Source organism: Phallusia mammillata, chromosome 5, assembly GCF_965637545.1.
Source record: "Phallusia mammillata chromosome 5, kaPhaMamm4.hap1.1, whole genome shotgun sequence".
NCBI classification, from domain to species: domain Eukaryota; kingdom Metazoa; phylum Chordata; class Ascidiacea; order Phlebobranchia; family Ascidiidae; genus Phallusia; species Phallusia mammillata.
The window spans coordinates 19,303,738-19,326,546 of record NC_137256.1 but is presented as its reverse complement, the minus strand read 5'-3'; the positions used below and the strand labels follow the sequence as shown (position 1 = coordinate 19,326,546).

The following is a 22,809-nucleotide window of genomic DNA, read 5'->3' as shown; positions in this document are numbered from 1 at the left end:
TGGTTTCGGTACCTACGAAAGATGACAAAAAGTCATGTAGCACTATTGTTTGAATATTGACATAAACGACCACATTTACTCACACGCCGTGTCTATACACATGTCTGTTTTTTAACAACATTGTAGCTGTAAAACAACTAACAACATTGTAGTTTTAGGTGCGATGTTTTATCTCCCTCTTTAATCAATGACAGATATGATCAAAGAACTTGCTTTTTACGTTAAACGCCCATAAACAAGAAAACTATCGGCAAGATCTTGTTTGATTTGTTACGTAATACACCAATTTGTTTCGAACAGAGGATACTCGAATTTCGACCAACAAAGGGTTTATTTGTGGCGCAATGGAGCGATTGATTTTGCAAATCCTATGGTTTGTAAATCTCGGTTGACTTTTGGCTTAACGAAGGCCCCTTTGTCGCGCTGGTACCCAACCTAAAAAGGGGCCGATGAGCTTAACGGACAAAGCGCTTTGTGACATCACACAGACTGCCCAATGTAACAGTTGACAGGCCGCGAAGCGTTGGAGTCAGCGCTGGACAAAAAAATTCGAACAATTTTGCCCTAACCTTTAACAGAATTGGCGTATCAGCTCGGTTTGTAAAAAAAGTTTCAAAGCTTAAGTTTCTGTGTGTTGACGTACAGAATGAAGGCGAAATAATTGCAAAAATATGCCTCAGGTCGTCACTGTATCTCAGAGCTAATAGCAACACAGCTTAAGGTGGGATCAATGATTGCTTTACATTCCTGGGCGATGTTAATTTGCCCATGATGAATCGAGAAAAGGCAGGACAGACGTGTTAAGCAGATTATAATGTGGCATTAAGTGCACGCCATAATTGGCTGTGTGGTGGCGGCCCTTCGTCTCGCCAGTTTGATAGATTGCCTGTTGCTAATTGGCCGAAACCGACTAACAAGTTCGCCTTGTCTGTTCAGCTCTCTAGGGATTAGGGCGCTATTAACTGTTGGGACAGCTTAAATTTTTCGTTTAATCGTTTTGCAACTAGGTTGGAGTTTAAGGGGCAAGCTTGACAGGGGTTTTAATTTCGCGATGCCGTTCGCGCGAGCGTCCCTGCACTTCACAACGGTTTCCTCTCGGTCACGCAAGACCGGTGGCGCCCATAACACTGCCGTCAGTGCGGAATGCCAAAGTTTTTTCTCTCTTCTTGTTGCAGCTAATTTCACGATGTGCCAAGATGCTTGTTAGAGTGCCGCGTAGGTCTTAAGTTAACCCGCAACACCTGTCGCCAATTTGCTTGTCGGCCATGGACCAGCGGTGGATTCGAGCGGCGATTCTCGCGATAGTGACGTCATTGGCGGTGACGCAACAGACCGCCGACAACAGAAAAGGTGGGTAAAGGTGATTTGCACTCAAAACAATTTGATGTTTTTATGACCTGTCAATGGATTTTTCTGCATACGCGGCTTTTGTCTTCCGAAGCGGGTTTTCAGCCGAGCTTTGTGCACTGAACTGTAACGAGAAATTGAAATTTACCATAAATTTTTAAACTGGAAAAACGTCCTCCTTTAATTTTAAGTGAAAAAGGCAACCAATTTTAAATATTTTATCAGTCATTTAATATCTTTAAAATTTGCTGGCGGTTTGCTGCACAAATCTGGTTTAGAAACCCGCTTTATTCGTGCAACAATTGCTTTTGTGTTTGATCGCTTATCGAGCACTGCTGGTAATGTCAGAAGGTTGGAAACAAAAGAGCGAGGAAAACATTGGAAACGGAGGTGACGTCATAATTGCGTGAGTGGTCACGTGATCACACCAGCATGACCGATGATTGGTCGATTTTTTGATTCCAGTTTTTATTTGCATGATGATCGTCTGCCGCATGACGTCATCAATTGATTGTCGTTAACTCACAGTGCTTGATAAATGACGTATGGCGTGAATGTGAATCACGTGTGACCTCTTGTGATTGGTTTTTGCCTGCCCTGAACGCATGACGTGTTTCCTTTGTGACGTCATTAAAGCACTAATTGTGACATTTTCCTAAAAGGTAGTTTCTTGTTTACGTATGTGTGTTTGAAAGTAATGCCGACTAGCGGCTTGCACGAAAGTGTAAATTTTTAGCACTAAGCGTTTTTATTAAATGGACGTCTGATGTACCCCGGGGTGAACGACAACCTTTTACGGGGCAGAAGCGTGTGATATCACTGGTGTTAAAGCAAGGATAATCGTTCACGGTGGATGGTATCAATATCGGTGTTGACAGAAACAACAAACTTCTAATCTTAACCAAGCCCTAATGTCCCTAACTATTAACTTCGTAACTGTTACATTCCAAAGCCAAGCAACTTGTTGGCTGTGATTGGTTGTAACTCAATCTTCCTTGAAATAGATTTACCATTTGCAAAAATGCCGCCGGGGCTGTACTATTTCGCAATAATGCCCTTGTAATCCGACAAACGGCACCTTTTGCACATGACCGTTAAACTTGCAGCACATGCTTTAGCCATATTCGGGCGCCCCAAAATAACAGACATTTTGTTGCGTCCTTTTAGGTTGCAGAACGGTGTATTATGACCTGGTATTCGTGTTGGACGCTTCAAGTAGCGTCGGATCCGAAGATTTTGACCGAGTACGAAAGTAAGTCACGGGTCATTGGTTACGTTCATGGGTCACTGCATTCTCACGGTGTCACCTGTTTCAGGTGGGTGTCAGATTTGGCCGGATCTTTCGAAGTTGGGCCCAATTTGACCCATGTGGGTGTCGTGGTGTACTCCGACAGCCCGAAAATGGCTATCGCATTGAATGATCACACCAATAAGGCGGATTTGATCAATGCAGTACATAACATCACTTATCTTACTGGTAAGTAGCAAACTCTTTAACACAGTTTGGCGAAAACTTGTCAAAGCACTTTTTTGGGTTGATTTCATGTTCAAGTAGCAAAACGATATCCCAACATTACGGGTTTTTGTAGACAAGCAAAAATATGAGGAGTAGTCATTTCAAACTGCCTATTTTCGTTTAAAAACGTGTTCTTTGTTTTTGCTTCATTATTTGCAATGCCGTTCTACAGTGAAATATTATATTCAAAGTTATTTTGTTGGTGACACAAATAAAAATAAACTATAACTTTATTTCGACCGTTTTGCGCTATTTGTTTTAGGTAATTTAAAAAATAAATAAATAAATAGGCATCGTTATGTATTTTAGGTCTTTTTATCATATAAAAACAATGACTTTGGAAGGATTGCGCTACGTTCAACCAAATTATACTACACCGAAGTTTCCGTGGAATAGAAAATACTGAATCATTTCGGCGTAATATTGCCATATCGATGTTTCGGTTTCGAAGTCCTGAATTAATAAAAACGTTGCTAAACCAAGATCAGTAGGCCCTTTTACGATTTCCTCGAACACGTGACCTAAGATATAGGAGAAATGCATTACATTTGTTTGTTGCAGAGTGTAATAAATAGGTAACACATATCAGCGATAAACAATTCTTGAGAAAAAAATCAAGCCAGTTTTTACTACAAAAAACGACCATTTTGTACATCTTTTTACCGGCTGAAAAAAAAAATACTTCGTTAAACAAACAATTCTCCCAAAATACTTTAGCAAAATTAAAAATGTTGTACCAGAAAAAACGATTTTTTTGTGCAGTTTTTTACCAACTGAATAAAAGACTGCGTTAAACAAAATCTCTCAAAAAATTGCGTCTAAATTTACCCAAATTTGGCCGAATTTTCAAAAACCAAGTCAATGATTATAGAATAAGATGTTTTACTAAAATTGCTTGTCTTTTCACATTTGAGTCAATTTGTAAAAATGGAAGAAAAGAATAATTGACATGAGTTCATGCACGAATGTTTCCGTGTGTGAGATCGTTCGCAAGTCTCAGAAAATGTAAATGACCGCATAATGGCCATTGCGAAGTCACAAGGCGGAACTGAGTGTTGCACTTATAATCAACACTCGAACTTTAATGGCTGCTTCGCAACGGATGTGATACCGCATAGCTTAGGCCAAGGAACTGCTTATTACCGTGCAGACGGCATAAGATAATATGTCTGCTCCAGACGGGAGGAATGTGTAATAAAAATCGCAATAAATCATCTCCCAATCCTGTACATCGTTAACCCGTAAAAGCACGAAATTCCCTCGAAGGCACTTTGTGACGTCACGCACTGGCAACAAACATATTAGCAATGTTTACGCGTTGGCGGCAAATTTTTCGGTCAAGGAGTGTTCGCGAGTTAAGGCGCCTAAACGCTCCAGGCATCCACACATCTGCCCAAGTTTGCTTTTTTGAACTAATTTGTTCGAATGCCTTTGTGACGTCACAGGTAACACTCGCACCGGCAAAGCGATCCGGTTTATGAGCGACTACTCGTTCTCCATGGAAACCGGCGCACGTGACATCGAATTGGGATACAACCGTCTGGCCATCGTTCTTACCGATGGGCGGGCCCAGGACAATGTCTACAACCCTTCCTCTGAGGCACAGGACAATGGTATAAAGCTGTATGCCGTTGGGGTAAGATCTAGGAACCTTTAAACCGTTCAAAGTGCAAAGAGCTTCCAAAAGGGTTGTAAAGTACTCGATTTAAAAGTTTCAAGCAACCAACGAGCTTTGTGCTGTCGACCGCAACGACGTGTGTACAAATAACGCACAAATTAAGGGAAACTCCATGTAAAGCTTACAAGTACGCTTTGGTTGTTTGTTGAAGGAAGTTTGTACTGCTATTTGGCCCTGCAGTTGACTCAACTTGCATGGACGCCATTTTATGTGCTAAGGCAGTGGTTCCTCGCCTTTTTCCTTTGTTGGCAATATTGCCATTTTATCGGCCAGTTTTTTCACCCCTTTTGTTTTTCCCCCAAGTGACCTATATCCTCAATGGGTTGGCACCCTCACAGCCCCTAGAAACAGGTCTCGTGCCCCTTAATTAAGGGGTGCGTGTATCCCTGGTTAAGAACACTGAGCTGAGGAGCTGTCTTAACGAGCTACATTGTTTTTTGCCTGTGGTTTATTATGGAAAAAAAACTACTTGTTTCGCTGGTGATTAAGTAGGCGTTTATGGTTTTTGAAGTTGGTTACGCGAATGCCACTAAATACATTCCACTTGTGCTGCTTTTTGGGCGTATTAGATGCGTAATATAATCTGTGTTAGGCTGGACAAGCGGTTTCTATGACGGAACTTGTAGTTTGGCCTTGAGCGATGTAGGCGGTTTTTTAAACAGCACTTGTGTGTGTTCAACGTATGATCGTGAGGTATTACCGCCCAAAATTGTATCAAAAACGGCTACAATTTGGTCTAACACCTGGCCCAATGTTCAAAAGACAGTGGCTTTGACTTTTTCTTCCTTCTCACTGCTGCGGTACACCGGATTCTCATTCTATTTTTTTCCGTATCACCTTCTAGTGCTGATAAAGTTGCCCTTACCTAAAAAAGTTGGGTGCTGATAAAGTTGCCATTAGTAAATTTCCTTTGGCGCCCAATAAAATGTCACTTTAAGAGTCGTAGTGGACACATGTGGTGCATGTCTCGCTGAATTCCAGTTAATTACAGTTAACAATTAAAGGGTAAACAAAACTAACGGTTTCTAAAGTTACCCCGTTTACGTTTTAATGTTGTATTCACGTGGTTCTTGGACTGGGACCATTAATCTCAGAGTCCAACCCATCAATGTCAGCCATTGTTTACGAAGTAACTTAACTCTTCACTCACAACACTTTAGCGCATTTTGTGGCGGTAGTGGGCGCATTGTTACGACACAAACATTACTGTTTACGTCACAAACAGGTGAGCACAGCCGTGGTGCAGGAACTGAAGGAAATCGCTTCGGACCCCGATTCTCGTCATGTGTTCCAAGTCGACGATTTCGAAGCCATCGAACGAATTCGAGAATCGCTTCGACAGATCATTTGCGTCGGTGAGTTTGTGAAGTCACAGTGCGCACCTGTCGCCTAACAAAGCCACAAAATCTCTTTTTTCTTGTTCACAGATGCGATCTGCCCCGATCTGGGCATGGCTGGAGGGGAAACGGTCAAAGGTGACGACGTTACACCAGGCAAGCTTGCACGCACTAACTTTTCGCCGAGTAACTTGTAGCAATTACGTAGCATGCATGATGACGTCACTTCCACAGACGTGCATGACGTCACGAATCCGACGGTGGGGTGGTTTCCAGATCACCTTCCTATTTCCTCCATCTCTCTATGTTGATTTTGTGGTGAATTGATTTTTTTGTAAATACGTTTTTAATGACGTCAGACACTTGATCGGGTGACGTCAGTAAGAGGGGAGTGCCGCTTCAACAGGTAAGTGTCGAATCACGAATAACCAATCAAATGGCAACCATTAACACTCTCTTTCTTTTGATCTTTCGTAATCCCTATTGCTTGCATGTGACTAACTCGGCAAAACTTGAATTTATGCTGACTTGGGATTTGGTCTAATTTAGGTTTTGATCTGGTCTCCGCTTTTCAATTACACAAGAAGACGAACGAAACCGGCATCAGGAAAGTGGACGGTTCGGCTAAAGGTTTGACCGCCTTCAGGTTGTCCGACAGTCCATCTATTTTGACAAGGTATGTGGAAAAATGGTTTGATAACTAGTGGTAAAAGAAATGTGCTTCCGAAACTGTATTGTTTCCATTGTGACAAAGAATGGAGGTTTTTTTATCATTATTAAACCTGCCTAAAAAGCTGAAAGCATATATGTGTTTGCACGGTTAGTCCAAACTGGTATCTATTGACTGGTTAATTGTGTCAACGACGACATTGTAAAAAATCATTTTACTCACATGATCTGACTTGTTTTCTGTAAAGTGTGTTGAATCTCCAATCTCAAAGTTTTAATATGGTTTTCCAAGCTCATATTTTAAATCAATGATTTTTAAAAGCGCATCGCTTGAGCTATACCTGACTGTCACAGCCTTCAAGCAGAAATGCGCTTGGAGCGGTTTTTAGGAGGCAAAATGTGGCCCCATATATGGTTTGGTTTCAATTACAGTTTCCGATACTCAAAACGTGACATTTTTTATTTTTGGGGGTAAATGACACCCTAGTTAAGTCACTGTTGGAAGCCTGTACTAAATCAAAATACAATTGTACATTGTTTCTTTAAACTTTCCTAATGGTTGTATATCATGGTGGTTTTCCATATTAAATCACTAAAAATATAGCCTTAAAACAATTACTTGACGACAAAGCCAATTTACGGAACTGTTTTTTAACGTTACAGCAAGTTGTTCAGCAAGGGTCTACCCGATCAATATGCCTTTGTATCGGTCTTTCGATTGACAAAGAAATCATCCAAGGGAATTTGGAGCATCATGAAAGTCGTGGATGCCCTCGGAAAAGAACAACTTAACATCAGACTTAACCCAAGACATGTAAGTATTTCTGCAACTGTGTGATGACGACACATATGAGGTCATTAATGACGCCATCGGTGCTTTGTGCATACCTAACATCAGTGTTAATTTGACTTGTTGCAATATCGCATGTCTGAAGTAAACTTTAATTTCTTATTCTAGAAATCAATTGATTTTCTTGCTTTGGGTCTTGACGGCTCCGTGACCTCTGGCAAGTTCAAGGGCAAAAAATTTCCGCCTGTTAAGAAGTTATTTGACACTCAATTCCACAAGGTCATCATGCACATCAACAGGTTGGTCTAATTAACATCCCAATGACCATAGTCGAACGTCACAGCTACGTGTGTGTGACGTAATATTTTCAACCTAACAATTGGAAAAAAGAAAACGCATACGATTACAGTTGTAATGTAGGCACTTGTTTTTGCCATTTAAAGTACTACCTTGAAGTATCGTTAGTTGAAACTGTTGCAAAGTCAGTAACTGTGACATCATTTATATGTTATTTCCAGCGGTTCTGTGACGTTATTTATCGACTGTGAGAAGGTCGGAACAAAGCGGATGAGGTTCAAAGCAAATGAAATCGGAATTGGCGGCGACACTTACTTGGGAAGAACCAGGAGAAACACGCCAGCAGAGGTGCGTGACGTCACTATTGCAAGTTGTCACATGACGTCACATCAAGTTTTCTTTGTTTATGGTTGCAGTTTGAAATTCAATCGATTCGAATGTACTGCGAAATCCAATCAGCAGACGACGTCGAGATGGGATGCTGCGAATTACCGGGCCGAAGCGCCGGCGACGTGAGTGATGTAACAATTAACTGTTTGTGACATCACTTTGGACACGACGCTGTTTGTTTTGCAGTGTCCTCCTATATTCGGCGAAAACGACATTCCAACACCGACTGCCAACAAACCCAACACAACAACTCCAAAAGAAACTACAGCAATAACTACAAAAGCAACTACAACAACAATAGCAACAACAACTAAAGCAACAACAACCTTAAAACCAACCACAACTCCGACTACTCAACCAACTACAACAAAAACCACCACGCCTGTTGCCACGACAACCGCCGAGTACGTGTTCTTGTCTGTTACGTTATTATTGACGTCATGTCTTACGTCACAATGTGTTACGTTTCAGGAAAACGACAACCACCTTAATTCCAGAGGGATTCTTCCCCGATGAACTAATTGTAAGAACTTTTTTAGTTGTGAATATTTATTGAGTTCCCTATATTGTGTAAAACCTATGGATATTTGTGGCACTTGCATCTTCCAGTGCCTGTTTTGCATGTGAAATTGGGATTAAATGTTGGACTTGGTAAGACAGCATATTAACACCTTTAGACCAGTGCTTTTTTACTTCACTGTCTATTTTGACAGTTTTTTTTATCAGAGTGTTCAAAGGTTGGGAAAAATCTGATTATTGACTCTGTCCGTTTGTGCTGTTTTCTTTTGCCGTATAGGAGTTGACACCGCAAGGAATTTTACTGGGCGAAAAAACAACGACCTCAGAAACAACAAAAGGCCCCGAAATCCTGACGGTGAATCCCCAAACTGGACCCGAAGGTTTTGCCAACTTTTCTCGGCCACAAAGTCCAGAGAAACGACCAAATGTGATTGGCGAAGCTGTTGGTCCTGACCTTGACATTGCCGCCTGCGTTTGTCCAGCAGGGGAGAAGGGTGACAAGGTATATCATCAATTCACTGATTTAAAATTTTAGGGATCGTTATCTATTCGGTGAATTTAGATTTTAGAATCTATTGGGATCTGTTGGGTCCTTTGTGTATGTAATTAATCAGTTTAGGTTCCGTTGGGTTTAATATTCGGTTGAAAAAAACTCTAAGAGTAAAAACTTATTTTTGATCCACCAAGGTGAAAAGACCTATTGGATGGAAACTGAGTTGAAACTAGGTAATTAGTTTACAAACAAGTGGATATAGATTTACTTCATAACAGGGAGATAGGGGAGAGAGCGGTTTTAACGGAACAGATGGATCTGACGGACGAGACGGAATTCAAGGTCCGCCTGGCAATGCTGGAATAAAAGGCGAACTTGGTGCCATTGGACTCCCGGGCCCCCCAGGCATCGACGGAGCCGCCGGGGCAGATGTAAGTGGATTTCAAACTGTTTTATTCAAAACGAATAATTGACAAAGCAACATTGCTTTCTAATCCGAATCAGTCAACAAATGGTGTTAAATTATGTATATTTCGCCTATCATCAGCCGCTCTGCACCCAACGAGTGTAAAAGTAAAAACAAAATTAGGTAGTAAAACAATTACACCAAAGGTTTATCGTTTAAGTCTTTGCATATTATATCATGAAAGAGGTTCAAAATATTAGTTGGTAATGATTTTATCTCATTTCTGGAAAATCGGTTTTAAAGACATATGTTTCGAGCCCAATTCATTGTTGTGTGTGCATACTTTAATCTTGATCAACGATGGAATGGTCCACGCTGTTATTTTTACTGGGCCAGTGGCCCATGGCCTGAAACGAGTTGAGAACCACTGGTTTAAGACTACTTGTTGACTAATTCTGATTCGGAAGCACTGTTTCTTCGTTAATTATTCTCACAGAAATTTACACATTTAATCAGTGATCGTGGGCATATGATGCCTATTATTCCCGAAAGGATCCTGTAACAAACATTAAATGTGACTTTATTCAAAAAGCAACTTCAAATTTTGATTTTACGCAGGGAATACCTGGTGTAAATGGAAGCGCAGGACGAAGGGTAAGATTCGTAATTCTCCAGTGGGTCTGGTATTTGTCTTAAACTGTTAGTGTTTTTTTTTTTTAGGGACCCCGAGGTAGACCTGGAAAAGACGGACTGGATGGAGTTAATGTGAGTAGCAGTGAAAACAAGTCCACACGTATTGTAAATGGGAAAACACCCCTAATCCCAATCGTGTCGGCGAACATACATAAACGCCTGTGGGAATGTTAGTGTTGATTGGAAACTCGTGGAAAAAAGCACAAATGGAAAAAAACTAGTTTCCAAGAGGAAAGTTTAAAATTAATGCAAATTTTACCACCTTTTGTGGCGGTTATATGCTGGTCGCGTTTAACTGTTTGGTCTCCTTGTACCCGTTTTTGTAGCCTTTGGTGGCTTAAATCAAACTGAAATGTAAAATATGATTTAAGCCCCCTTTTGGAGAGATTTTGACTGGCCCTTGCAAAATTTACAGAAGTCAATCCGCAAATTGTCAGTCAACATTTCAAATCCCAATTAGGCCGGTCAGTAAGCTGATTCTTTCATGTGCAAGCCAAACTTAGCAGGCCGCGCTTCAGCTACTTGTGGCTTTTCAGCTTTATTTTGTGGTTTTGCGCATCGCGTTGCACAACCACGTTCCATTGCCAAATAAGGGCATGACAGCAATAACGTTTCTCATGAGCCCGGACATAGCGGCTCTGGTACTCGGCTTGTTAGCGCATGAAAACAATCAACAACGGCGTCAGGTATCCTTCACTTAACAGACGAGCCATATTAGTACAGCAGTATGTAACCGCGCATCAATCCTTCTGTTTTTAACTTGTCTTAAACTTCGCCATTCCAACCATGCAATGTTTTGAATGTTACATGATTGAACAGATTTTATTCTCCGAGTGAAGAAAAAAATGTAAACTTGTAAATAACTTAGGATTTGTTTACATACAAACGAGTATTGCTCTTCCAGCAGTTTTATTATAAATAAATCGACGTTCCGACGTCCTATATAAGACGTCTTCATCAAGATAACGGCATATCTTGAAAGGCAAATTTCCTATAAAGCGACAAATTGTAACAAACTGTGCAAAAAAGCGAAAACAAAATCAGATTTTTTACATATGCTATAATTTTTTGGGGAATTTGCTGAAAAAGGCAACTTGTATGATGTTTTGGTTCAGAGTTTTTTTTTCATTCTTTTTTCTACTGCTTAGTTTACTTTGCTAATGCGTTAGGCCTACGGCATGCATTATTCAAAGGGATCATTTCGAATTCATATTAATAAAAAATACTGTAAAATAAAAGTAGGAGTGGTATAATAATAACTACTTTTAGGATAAATTTTCATGCTACATGATTTTGTGATTAGATTGTACCGGGTCAAACCTAGGGTTACCAGAGATCTCCACATATCCGGCAGTTTTGTTTTCAAACAAATCTTTTAAAATATATTCTAGTTTTGTTCAAACTATCAATTTTCTTTGCTTAATAGGGCGAACCTGGCGAGCCTGGCATACCCGGGGACGCCGGACCCATAGGAGCAAAGGGTGAACCTGGGGCCGACGGTGCCGCTGGAGCAGATGGAGCCCCCGGAACTCCGGTAAATCCCCTTTGTACTCAATATGACCCCAAATACTTTTTAACTTTGAATTTTATCAGGGTGCCCGTGGATCTGTTGGAGCAAAGGGTGAAACCGGAGAAAAGGGCGAAACAGGGTCAATTGGGGCCGTGGGGGTCATTGGTCCCCCTGGACTTAAAGGCAGCACGGGTGATGTTGGGCCTGAAGGACCACCAGGGCAACCAGGACTTGCAGTAAGTGATCAAGTGGCTAGAAAAATTAGGCTTTAGGATAAATATGAATATTTTTAGGGAGAAGCTGGGGCAACAGGAGAAAGAGGACCAGTTGGACCCCCATCGGACGTCCCAGGCCCCAACGGTGAAAAGGTGCTTTTTATAATGTTGACTCAGTTGAAGTTTGCCAAACTGCTTTAGTCGCGTAAATTCCTACACGAGTTGTTAACGGGCCTTAAACTGGAGCACGAACCCGGCTCGAACCCAAAAATACAAGCCCGAAACCTGGCCCGAACCCGAATCGTTTTTGAGAACAACTGGCTACTTAGCTAATTAAATTTATTCAAAAAACTACCAACACTGAAGTCAGGCCCGTTTTTTTTAAGAAACCCAAGCCCGAACACGGCCCGAAAAGCCCGGCCCGACTTACAACTCTGTTCCTACAACAATGTTATGTTTCAGGGCGAAGTTGGTGCTACCGGCAAAAATGGACAAGACGGAGTCAAGGGTGAGCCTGGAAAAGATGGAGAGAGGGGCGAAGAAGGCCCTAGAGGCGAGATTGGCGAACGAGGACCCCAAGGCGAAGTTGGGGCTGTCGGTGCCAAAGGAGAACCGGGAAAAGATGGAAAAGACGGAGCTGACGGAAAAGATGGACAAGATGGAGAAAATGGAGAACAGGTAAGATACGATAAAATATGTTTCTTGTTTGCTACTGCATGAATAAATCAAACTAATACTGAATGAAGAAATCAAACTGTCTTTTGAACCAAAATTTTGTTATGATTAAATAGGAAACTGATGTGACAAAAATCTTCTTGTGTTTTTAAAAAACAAAATTTCTAATCGAGCTTTTCTGCAATGTGTCTTTTGTATAATTCTTGAAATTTATATCTTACTGCATTTGACTGATTTTAAGGCCCTGAAAAAAATAGTAAACTTTATGCGTGTTTTTAATCTTGAAATGTTTGGGATTGAATTAATTGCGAATTTATGTCTTTCAGGGTGAGGTTGGACCAAAAGGCGAAGAAGGAGTCATAGGTCAGTCTGGTTTAGATGTAAGTACAAGACTTTCACCTTTTACTGCGAACAGTCGTACCAAAAATGTAAAAATATTACTCTTTGTGCTTTCTTTTAAAGGGTATCGATGGCGCCCCAGGGGTGCAGGGTGAGCGCGGACCCCCAGGCCCCCAGGGTCTTGTGGGAAGGCAGGGTCCAGCTGGGGAGCCAGGAGTACCAGGACAAGATGTAAGTTTATTGTGTGTTTTACTATTTCAAACTCACAATACTTGTTTGTTTTGTTTTTGGTTAGGGTGCAGACGGGATACCTGGATTGGAAGGAAGCAAGGGATCTAAGGGTGGAATCGGGGAGCCGGGACCAAGAGGATTACCCGGCGATGAAGGACCTCCCGTATGTGGCAACGTTATTTATAATTCTAATTTTAAGATTCTTTTTTATTTGAATGCATTCAATGTAAAAAAACAGGACCACACACATTTTTTTACTTCACTAAACTATTATTATTGTTACAAACAAAAAATACAGTTATATCGAAACTTTTTAATCTTCAAAATGGTATTTCCGCTTAAAAATTTTGTTTCATTTTTATTTTATTTTTCAATTTGTTTTTTAAAATTTATTTCACTTTTTAATTCATATCTTTTAAATTATTATTTTATATTTCACATTTGTGCAGGGTCAACCAGGAGAATTAGGAGCCAAAGGGGAAATCGGAGAACGTGGAGAAAAGGTAAGAATGCATTTTGAAAACAAGAAAAAAAAAACACCATGGTAGTTTTCTTTACATTGCAGTTATCACATCTCAAACACACCAAAACTTATATGAGTCTAAACAAACTAAATTTTGGACTGCGCCAAACTTACTTTCTTATGAGCTCCTGTCACATAAACCTTTAAGCTTATTATACGGTGTAGGTGTGGTGTGTTTAGCTATGTTCGTCAATTTAAGCCCTCCACAACGTTTCAATGTAGCGCAGATTTTTCCAGTTTGGTTATTGTTTTATTGAAATGGTGTCGCTATGTTTTTATTTACGTATTTTATTTATCATTTTATTTATATTTACAAACTTTCAATTAAATTTGTAAGTTCTATCAGACTACTGAAGCAAAAAACTAGTAAACTAAATAAGTTATTCCATTTTTTTTTCTTAATACATCATGTTTTCTTTATTTACCCAGGGTGAAAATGGGGTACCTGGCGAACCTGGGATCACAGAAGTGAGAGTGAGTAAAAAACTTTGAAAACGTTTGATGGTGCTTCTATGTAGCAAAGTTGGTTTAGTTATTAATTAAGTTGTGTTAGCCTGTTGGGAATTTTTGAGGCTCTATTGGCCTGCAGGTTTGATTAAAAACAATTTTGGGCCGCCGTATAAGGTATTTTAGCGTCGTAAAAAATCATCATGTTTAGATGGAATATCGGGACCCGCCGGAACCGGTTCCCGGACGAAAAGGTACCAAGGGTGAAATTGGTGAAACTGGAGCGAAAGGAGAACGAGGAGAAAACGGAATTAATGGAAAAGACGGAATCGACGGAAATGACGGAGAAGCAGGATCCAAGGTAAACTGCATTCAAAGAAGTTTGATTTCCGGTCATTAACTGAAGTTCAATTCTAAATGGCTGCCAACTTTGGAATATTACTAGTAATTGCCCAATTTTTTAAAATTTGTTTTATTTTTGATCCTAATTTTGTTTGTTTGTTTCATTTTTGCCCTCGGTGGGCGGGCAACGCCTAAATGCGTTGTGCTCACAATAAGTCCCCCGTCGAGCTGCCTGTTTTTATTACTCTAGTCCGTTTTTTTCCACTTAGGGAATTAGGGTCTTTAGTTCAACGCATCAAATTCCACTTGATTGAAGCAATGCCGCTTAAGTTTTTTGCTCATGGAAACACAAGTGGCCGAGACAGGATTAGAACCGACAAGCTTGCAAACATAATTTTGTTAACCGCTCGGTCATATTTACTTCAAAGCCGCATGTTTTGTATGCGGAGAAGTTTAGTACTAATTTGTTAAAAAACAATAAAATGCCGTTCTGGGCTTCGAAGCAATTGTATGCTTTGCATTGCAAAAAGCAAAGGTTTTAACCGCAATAGTTTTGTTTTAATTATCAAGTGGGGCACTGGTCATTTAGTTCCACAAAGGTATCTTCGTCGTGTTGTACCAATGGTGTTTTTTTAAGCTTAACTTAAATCAGTGGGGGTAGCAAATGGCCCTTGGTCTTTTCTTGTCGAAGTTACAAATAGGGTTTTCGGTTTGCAAAATCTTGATTGGTTTCGTATATAGCGTGGTAAAGCCTGTAACAGGATCATCGTAAAAAACAAAGTTAACGTAAAATTCAAGCAAAGTTGACATTCTGCTGTTTTAAAATCCTTTCGCACCCTTGACTTAACAGACCCATGGACAGGTTTTTTTTAAGGTTTGGTTTGGGTGACCGCTAAGTAGTTTTAAGAGACCGCAAGTGTTTCATTTAAATGCCAAAAAATAGCCATATTTAATTTTGGGAAACCGCTGGAGAAATTTGGAAAACACCTTAAAAAAACACTGCCCATGGACACGTACTATCAAAGGCGTAACCAATTCTCTGTTTAAATTCGTCACAGGGAGAGCCAGGCGAGAGAGGTTATCCCGGATCTGCGGGACCGATTGGACCTGAGGTAATTTCTCCTTTTTTTTGTCTCCTTTTTCGTTTCACCTGCAACAAGTTTTTGCAGGGACCGCGAGGACGTCCCGGTGAACCCGGCGTGCCTGGAGAAGTGGGGCCAAAAGGGGCAACTGGAGATGCAGGCCCACCTGGCGAAGACGGAATTAAGGGGTCAAAGGGTGAAATCGGAATTCAGGGAAATCCTGGACTTGTTGGGGCAACTGGAGACACAGTATGTTATTACTTGAAAATAATAAAAAACTTTTGTTGCAAATTTTTATAATTTGTCATTATGAATTTTGTTCTGTTTATAAAAATAATGAGTGTTAGAACTAAACAAATTGATTGCATTTATATAAAGAACGGAAGATACCAAGAGAAAATAGATATTCCCCGACATTAATCGCTTGATTTCGTTACTAGGAAAATATGTTACATTATTAGACGTTTTTAATTACTGTTTTCTTTGTTGGTTTCTTAACTGACCTCCGTATTTTTTTCCACAGGGCCTTCCGGGACCACCTGGACCATCTGGTTCCGACGGACACACTGGCCAGAGAGGCGAACCTGGACCAGTGGGACCGCCAGGATCCCCGGGAATTGAAGTAGGATAGTTCGTCTAAACTAAATTTCAAGCATAACTTTTAAACACTTATATACGGCCTATTTCTTATTCAATGCTTTTGAAATCAAACTGTCTTTGAAATCAAAGGCGCATATTTTAGGGTTTAAAATCCGGGGGAAATAAATGCCAATACTTGTGTCTAAAACAAGGTTCTCAAACACGCTGGCCTCCAAGGTTTATTGCGCGGCCCGCGAAGTATTTGCACAAATTATGTGTTTTACCCAGGCCAAATATACGGCACCCGACCGAATCGAGTTGATTCTTTGTGGGTGACATCTGGAAACATATGCAACGGTTTTATAGGATGTTACTTCATGACATGAATACACGAGTTCGTGACATGAATGCACAATTTACATTTATATCATGCAATATTTTTGTTGTCATGTTATCACTGTAACAAAAGTTCCAATAGCGCGGCCCTCGACTTGCTTTGGAGTTTTGTGGCTCCAAAAGTAGTTTGAATTTGAGACCCCTGGTCTAAAACATGACATTGCCGCCTATTGAAAATGAAAAAAAATATTACCGCACGTATTTTTAAAGTATTTTCACACGTTTTCATGTAAAACGAATACTATTCGTAACATTGTACAATTGTTATTGTTGTTATTGTACAGGGTCCTGCAGGGGCAATCGGGGCACCAGGACCACCTGGAAGGGACGGCCAGACTGAGTTAGTGGTGGGACCAAGAGGCCTGCCCGGCGAATCAGGAGAAATAGGACCGAGGGTGAGTTATTTTGTCGCCAGTTGTGAAAGAGTTAAAAGTTTGCTCATTCCTAACATCAAACCTTTTCTTCAAAGGGATTTCCTGGCAGAAACGGTCTACCTGGAAACCCGGGAACACCTGGACAGCCGGTGAGCTAACAATGCTGTATTGTGACGTTGTTGTCATCACGCTCAGTCAAGCGTGGCCTCTAAGAGCCTTAGCCCTTTGTGACTTGATAATGGACGCTTTGTTTGCCTTTTGCAGGGTCGAGTGATAACGGAGCCTCAGGAGGTGAGTACAAGCACAAGGTTGTGACGTCATAGACCGTGTGACGTCATCATGTTTGTTTGCTTTTGTTGCAGAGCAATTGCGAAGAGTGTCCACCGGGCCCGGTCGGACCACCAGGGGTCAACGGACAGCCGGTAGGTGGCAGTGTAGGGCGTAAGAGCTGTTTTTCGATTTTTGCTGTAGATTTAGTTTTTTGATTTGTCGTTTAGGACGTCTTTATAAATCCTTGTAAGCTCTGTCATACAGCAGGGTTTATTTACAATTATTACAGCCAAATAATTATATTCTTGCGAAACACAACCTTGTAAATAAACCATAACATAATCGATATGGATGTGATTTTTAGTGGGGAAAAAGTGTTTGCAAGTGCGTTTTGTAAAACTTCGAAACAATATCTGAGAAAAGTTTATTAAATTACTCGAATGCTACATAACAATAAGCCACATAAAAAGAAAATAGTGCTCTTTGCGTCGCACGAAAATCAGACACCATTCAGAATCCCGAGGTTATTGTGTTCTTAGGCGTAACATCCGTTGCTTTGATGTTCTTGCTGTCATAGACTAATGTGGTGTGATTTAATTTTCGTTTTCCGGATGATTGACTTTCACTGGCGGTTCAATATTCGTGTGTGATGAATTAGTCACGTGATTATTGTATCGGGGGCAAAATTTTAGTTCCTTGTGTCAAAGCGTTTTGATGCGTGCTTAGACCACTTTATAACTTACACTGTATTAGGCTACATAACTTCGGGGAGAATCTTAATTCACAACAGAACAGTTTGCTAAATACCGATGGATGGCGCAAAGAGCTTTAAAGAACATTTCAAAGTAAAATTGGGTGAAAGTGCTAACGGTTATGGCTATTAGGGTTGGGGTTGGCTTTCATGTAATAACAATAGCAATACACTGAGTTCCTAGCCCCGCATTTAAGTTAGTTACTAACTCTATCCCAGTCTCACTGTTCATTCAAGTAACTGTGCTCTTCACGCCATCTATCTTTATTAAGCAAACTTTGTCTGTTGTGAGTTCTTATGTTAGTTGCTCTACCAACTTTGGGCAATTAATCTTCTTGCACTTTTCTGGCTAATTACGCGGGCTTTTGTTTGTATTCAAATATTTTAACACACAGAGATGATTTTAGTGATGAAAGTAACGGCCCAAATATACGTGTAAAGCGACATGCTTTATTGTTCAAACGTTTAATCATTAAACTTTTAAACAGATCCATATTTCAGTGTTCCAGAGATGTTTTTGTTACCTAATTTGTTTGTATTCAAAGCACAATAAAAAAGTTTGAGGTGATACTGTTTTTAAAGTTACTTGCATACCACACTTTATAAGATAGTTAGTACTACGCACGCCCTTCTGTAGCACATCACTTATGAAAAATAAGATTTAAAAAAATATATATTAAAAGACTTATTAAACTTATATTTTTAGGGCACAGACGGTTTGCCGGGATCACCTGGAAGACAGGGAGGCACAGGGGAAAAGGTTCGTCCCCTTTTTTTTTGTGTTGTGTTGTTGTTTGTTGTTGTGTTTGATTGTTTTTCCATAATCATTACCAAAGAAACAATCACTTTGATTTAAAGTTCCTTCGAACATTGTGAAAAATAATTTGGTGAAATGTCATCGTACGCAAGAAAATTATTATTACTGACAGTATATTGTAAGTCAAATCGGAGTGATTTGTTTTGTCTGGTGTTCTCGTATAAGATTGGGCAAAACACCTTGGCTAGTAATTCAGTGACTCAAAATTACTTAAAGTCGCCAAAAATACTTCACTTTGCTTGAAGTCGCAGTTTAAAAAACTCAATATGTGACTTGGACTTATGGATGTGACTTTTAACGCCTGAACAATATGGGACGTATTACTTCTCTCTTTATAAAGCAAAACTTGTTAAAAACGCTACAATTTCGAACAGGGCGCTCCTGGCCAGCCTGGCAAAGCTGGCGAAGATGGACTGAAAGGTCAAAAGGGTCTAAAAGGTCAAGTTGGGGTCACTGGGGCAAAAGGAGAAATCGGTGATATGGTGAGTTAATTAAATGCAGATTTTTTTTATTTGTTATATAAAGCTGTTGGATTTGCTGTTGAATATTGTTAGGATGTTAATGCGATGCATAAACTGCAAATTCTACATTTCTTTTCAGTGGATCTAAACTATTAAACATTAGCCACTGTGTAATTGACAAATCGTCCCTGATATACGATTTCAATATCATAAAAATACATTGTTTGTGTTTTAGGGATTCCAGGGCATTCCTGGCCTCCAGGGACCGATGGGACCTCAAGGTGAACGGGTAAGCTAAAATCGATTTGTTATTGTTTGAAAACTTCAGAGATTATCTACTTTGTTTTGCAACAATGCAGGGCATCAAAGGTTCAGTGGGTATTCGTGGACCCAGGGGATTACAGGGACCCATTGGAAACCCCGGCGAAGTGGGTGGAAAGGGGGCTAAAGGCGAAAGAGGTTTAAGGGTAAGTATCAGTAAGGTTGTAAATTAAAATAACTACTAATATTGCGGCGACGTTTTTAGGGAACTGACGGTGTTAATGGCAAATCCGGGCCAAGAGGCTTGGATGGCGTAGACGGCTCCACTGGGCAGCCAGGTACGCCAGGTACCGTTGGCCCTAAAGGCGAACCGGTAAGTGCAACTTCTTTAAGCAAACAAACAAAAACCATGTGACGTAATGGTTGTTATTGGCAACAGGGACCACCAGGACTCGACGGTCGGCCTGGTGCTGCTGGATCTCCGGTAAGCTGACGTCATTATTTACGTTGAATGACGTGTGAAAGCAAAATTTTGTTTCTTATAGGGTGACGTAGGTCGTCCAGGACCACCCGGTGATACTGGAGAAAGGGGATTTCCAGGGTTAAGAGGCCAACGCGGCGAAAACGGATTAGATGGAAACCCCGGAAGGCCGGTCGGTATCGCTGCTGCGTTTGCGACTTTGACACCTCAATATTGGATTGTTCTCATGATTTGTTTTTGCTTAGGGTAATGATGGAGCAAACGGTGCACCTGGAGCCAAAGGAGCTGATGGAAAAGACGGACAAAAAGGAAATAGTGGAGCTGATGGAACTCCTGGACGGCCAGGACCGACTGGACCTGCAGGACCCAGGGTTCGTTGCTCGAACTGCATATGCATATGATTTCTTTGTTTGTCTATCCTACATACATTACTGTATAGGGCGATTCTGGACCAAGAGGAGAACCAGGGTTTGACGGGGAACCAGGGGAGCCCGGCAAAACGGGAGGTCAAGGACCCAAGGGTAACGCAGGAGCCGCTGGACTACCTGGAGATCAAGGAGAACCTGGAGATGCTGGTTTGGATGGCGAGAGAGGACCCCAGGGCTACCAGGGAATTCCCGGTGTTAAAGGGGGGAAAGGTACCCCAGGCCGTACCGGGAGAGCGGGATCGAAGGGAAGTTCCGGGAAAGATGGGAAACCCGGGAAGTCGGTGACCTCAGATGACATAAAACGCATCGTTAATAAAGCAGTTGATGACTTGCTTGATGATCGTATGCCGGATATTATGGAAACCATAATCACCCGTGTTTTGGACCGAATTCCGACCCCGGTATAAGCTTGTTGCCATTTTATTTTGTTGTTGACTCCTAAACTCCAACACGGTTTCATTTTTATCCGCCAGAGTGCGATAGCGGGCAGTCCAGGGCCGCCTGGAAAACCTGGTGTTGCTGGAGTGGTCGGGGCCCCAGGTCGCAACGGTAAACCCGGTGAACCTGGGCCTCCTGGCCAACCAGGACCGGTTGGCCCATCAGGATCATTGGGACGGCCAGGTCCCAGCGGATCCAAGGGGTCAAGGGGATCCCCCGGCATTGGAAGAAGAGGTTCGAGAGGAAAAACCGGACCACCAGGTTAATTACATATTTAAAAATTAACTTTACCGGTTTGACCAATTTTTTGACATTTTAGGACTAGAAGGTCCGCCAGGCGTCGGTCGCCCGGGTCCCGCAGGTTTAGATGGCCACAACGGACAACCAGGGACCCCTGGGCCAGCAGGAACGGCCGGTCCACCTGGGGCTAAGGGCGTTTGCGACGTTGGAATTTGTTACGCTGCTGGAAGCCGGGCCGCTCAGGCGCTAATCCCCGCCCCGGCGTCAAACTACAAGGGTCCGGCGCCGAGATAGTCGTGTGTCACGTGACGCCATATTCTAGCCAATTAACGCCCGCGGTGTTTGTTTAAATTATTGCGCAGCTGCGCACCGGTAGAGCCACCCCCAATACAAGCGCGAAAAAGTGCTACCGCGCCGCGGCGCCCGAGAGCCGCACACGGAAGTCACGTGACCTCGCAGTGCGCTGCTCTACGTACCGGAAGTTACGTCATAGAGCATTAACACGCAGTTTGTTGACATCAGCGCTTCGCGACAGCCGTTGGTGCATTGTGTGCTTTATATTTTCCTGTCTTCTGGTTCGATAGCTTATCAAAGTCAGTTTGTTATTGTTTATTTTCTCGTCGCTTTTTTACCACATACGTGTGCATGTGTTTTTCATCTGCCCAGCTGAATGCCTAAGAAATATTTAAAATGGTATAAAGAGTTCTGTTGGGGGTAACTTCAGTTTGATAATGTAACAGTCAATAGCAGATGACGGTTGCATAAAGACAGCTGGTAGAATACCTCACTTTATTCGATAGTTGAGTAGTTTTTTGCTGGGTACGACTGCGGGTGTACTGAATATGTTTTAAATGACAAGCAGAAATTATACTAAACAAAGAAAGCAAGTCCAAATTAGACTTCGTTTGAAGTAAGGCTCAGTCAAGAGGCAGTTTGGTACATGTAATGGAATACTTTATAAAATTGTCGTAGTAAAGCGTTTGTCGTGACGTAACTGATCCAAAGCACACAACAATAAGACGAAACCTTCTTTACTCAGATTTCTGTGCTGTTTTTAACCGTACGTAAGAGTAAAAACAAACAAACAGCTTTTAAATAAAAAATAACTCGGACCAACATGTTTACCACGGTACCAATGAACAAAAAATTTTATTAACTTCACTATAATGTGATAAGGGTGTTTAATATCTTTTAGGTTAAAACAAATTAAATAGTTAAAACCAAATTGCATTTTATACTTTCTTAGGTTATTTTTCTGCACAAAATGTGTTTTAATTTGTCTCCGATTGAGTGTGCAACCTCACAAACACCGTTTATTACTGTTTAGGTTTAGAAACAGGTAAAACGTTTAGAAGCAGGTTATAAAATCAATTTTCTTTTCCCATACCTATATATAGTAAACCATAACAATAAAACTATAAAAGTAGTAATTTAATACTAGATTTGGGTATATCTTGATTTAGAATATATTGTATCCAACCCAGAACAAAAGTTATATATGTAGCTTTGTTATTCTGAATATATATTTATTCAGATTAATTTAAAAATACACACAATTACTTTTTGCATTTAAATATATTTTAGTCTATACACTGCCTTTGTCAAAGTCCTGCCCTTTGTAAATGTAACTATTAACAAACAAATGGAGGAAGCTGTATATTATGACGCAGTTTTAAGTGACGTCAGCGACGCGATGGGTTTGTACCGAACAAAACAAAAAGTGTGCCATAAAGGTTTAATCACTTTTATGTGCTGTCTTAAATTTTATCACTAATAATATTTTTTGTGGCTTGAGCCCCGTAATTTCGCAAGGT

General features: G+C 41.0%; 1 protein-coding gene across 1 annotated transcript; it reads left to right on the top strand.

Moving 5' to 3' along the window:
- Positions 1-753: 753 nt before the first annotated feature.
- LOC145229481 (uncharacterized) lies at positions 754-22,349 on the top strand. Its single transcript, XM_080094821.1, has 45 exons — positions 754-1,350; positions 2,515-2,599; positions 2,664-2,824; positions 4,309-4,499; positions 5,767-5,896; positions 5,969-6,034; positions 6,428-6,554; positions 7,211-7,361; positions 7,506-7,636; positions 7,856-7,982; positions 8,051-8,146; positions 8,211-8,428; positions 8,496-8,547; positions 8,821-9,045; positions 9,315-9,467; positions 10,061-10,096; positions 10,163-10,207; positions 11,562-11,669; positions 11,729-11,881; positions 11,939-12,013; positions 12,323-12,538; positions 12,862-12,915; positions 12,998-13,105; positions 13,170-13,268; positions 13,555-13,608; positions 14,058-14,102; positions 14,287-14,436; positions 15,476-15,529; positions 15,587-15,748; positions 16,023-16,121; positions 16,759-16,869; positions 16,944-16,997; positions 17,113-17,139; positions 17,211-17,270; positions 18,576-18,629; positions 19,061-19,168; positions 19,383-19,436; positions 19,507-19,614; positions 19,674-19,781; positions 19,848-19,892; positions 19,954-20,061; positions 20,135-20,260; positions 20,329-20,718; positions 20,791-21,016; positions 21,075-22,349. The coding sequence occupies exons 1-45, from the start codon at positions 1,266-1,268 to the stop codon at positions 21,287-21,289; spliced, it is 5,250 nt and encodes a 1,749-aa protein (XP_079950947.1). The 5' UTR covers positions 754-1,265; the 3' UTR covers positions 21,290-22,349.
- The last annotated feature ends 460 nt before the right edge of the window (positions 22,350-22,809 follow it).

Bases quoted from the DNA above. Each gene is read 5' to 3' on its own strand.
- LOC145229481 (XM_080094821.1), top strand. From the start codon at position 1,266: ATGGACCAGCGGTGGATTCGAGCGGCGATTCTCGCGATAGTGACGTCA. The intron at 13,106-13,169 runs GTAAGTTTATTG...GTTTTTGGTTAG, and splicing joins CAGGAGTACCAGGACAAGAT to GGTGCAGACGGGATACCTGG. The intron at 15,749-16,022 runs GTATGTTATTAC...TTTTTTCCACAG, and splicing joins TTGGGGCAACTGGAGACACA to GGCCTTCCGGGACCACCTGG.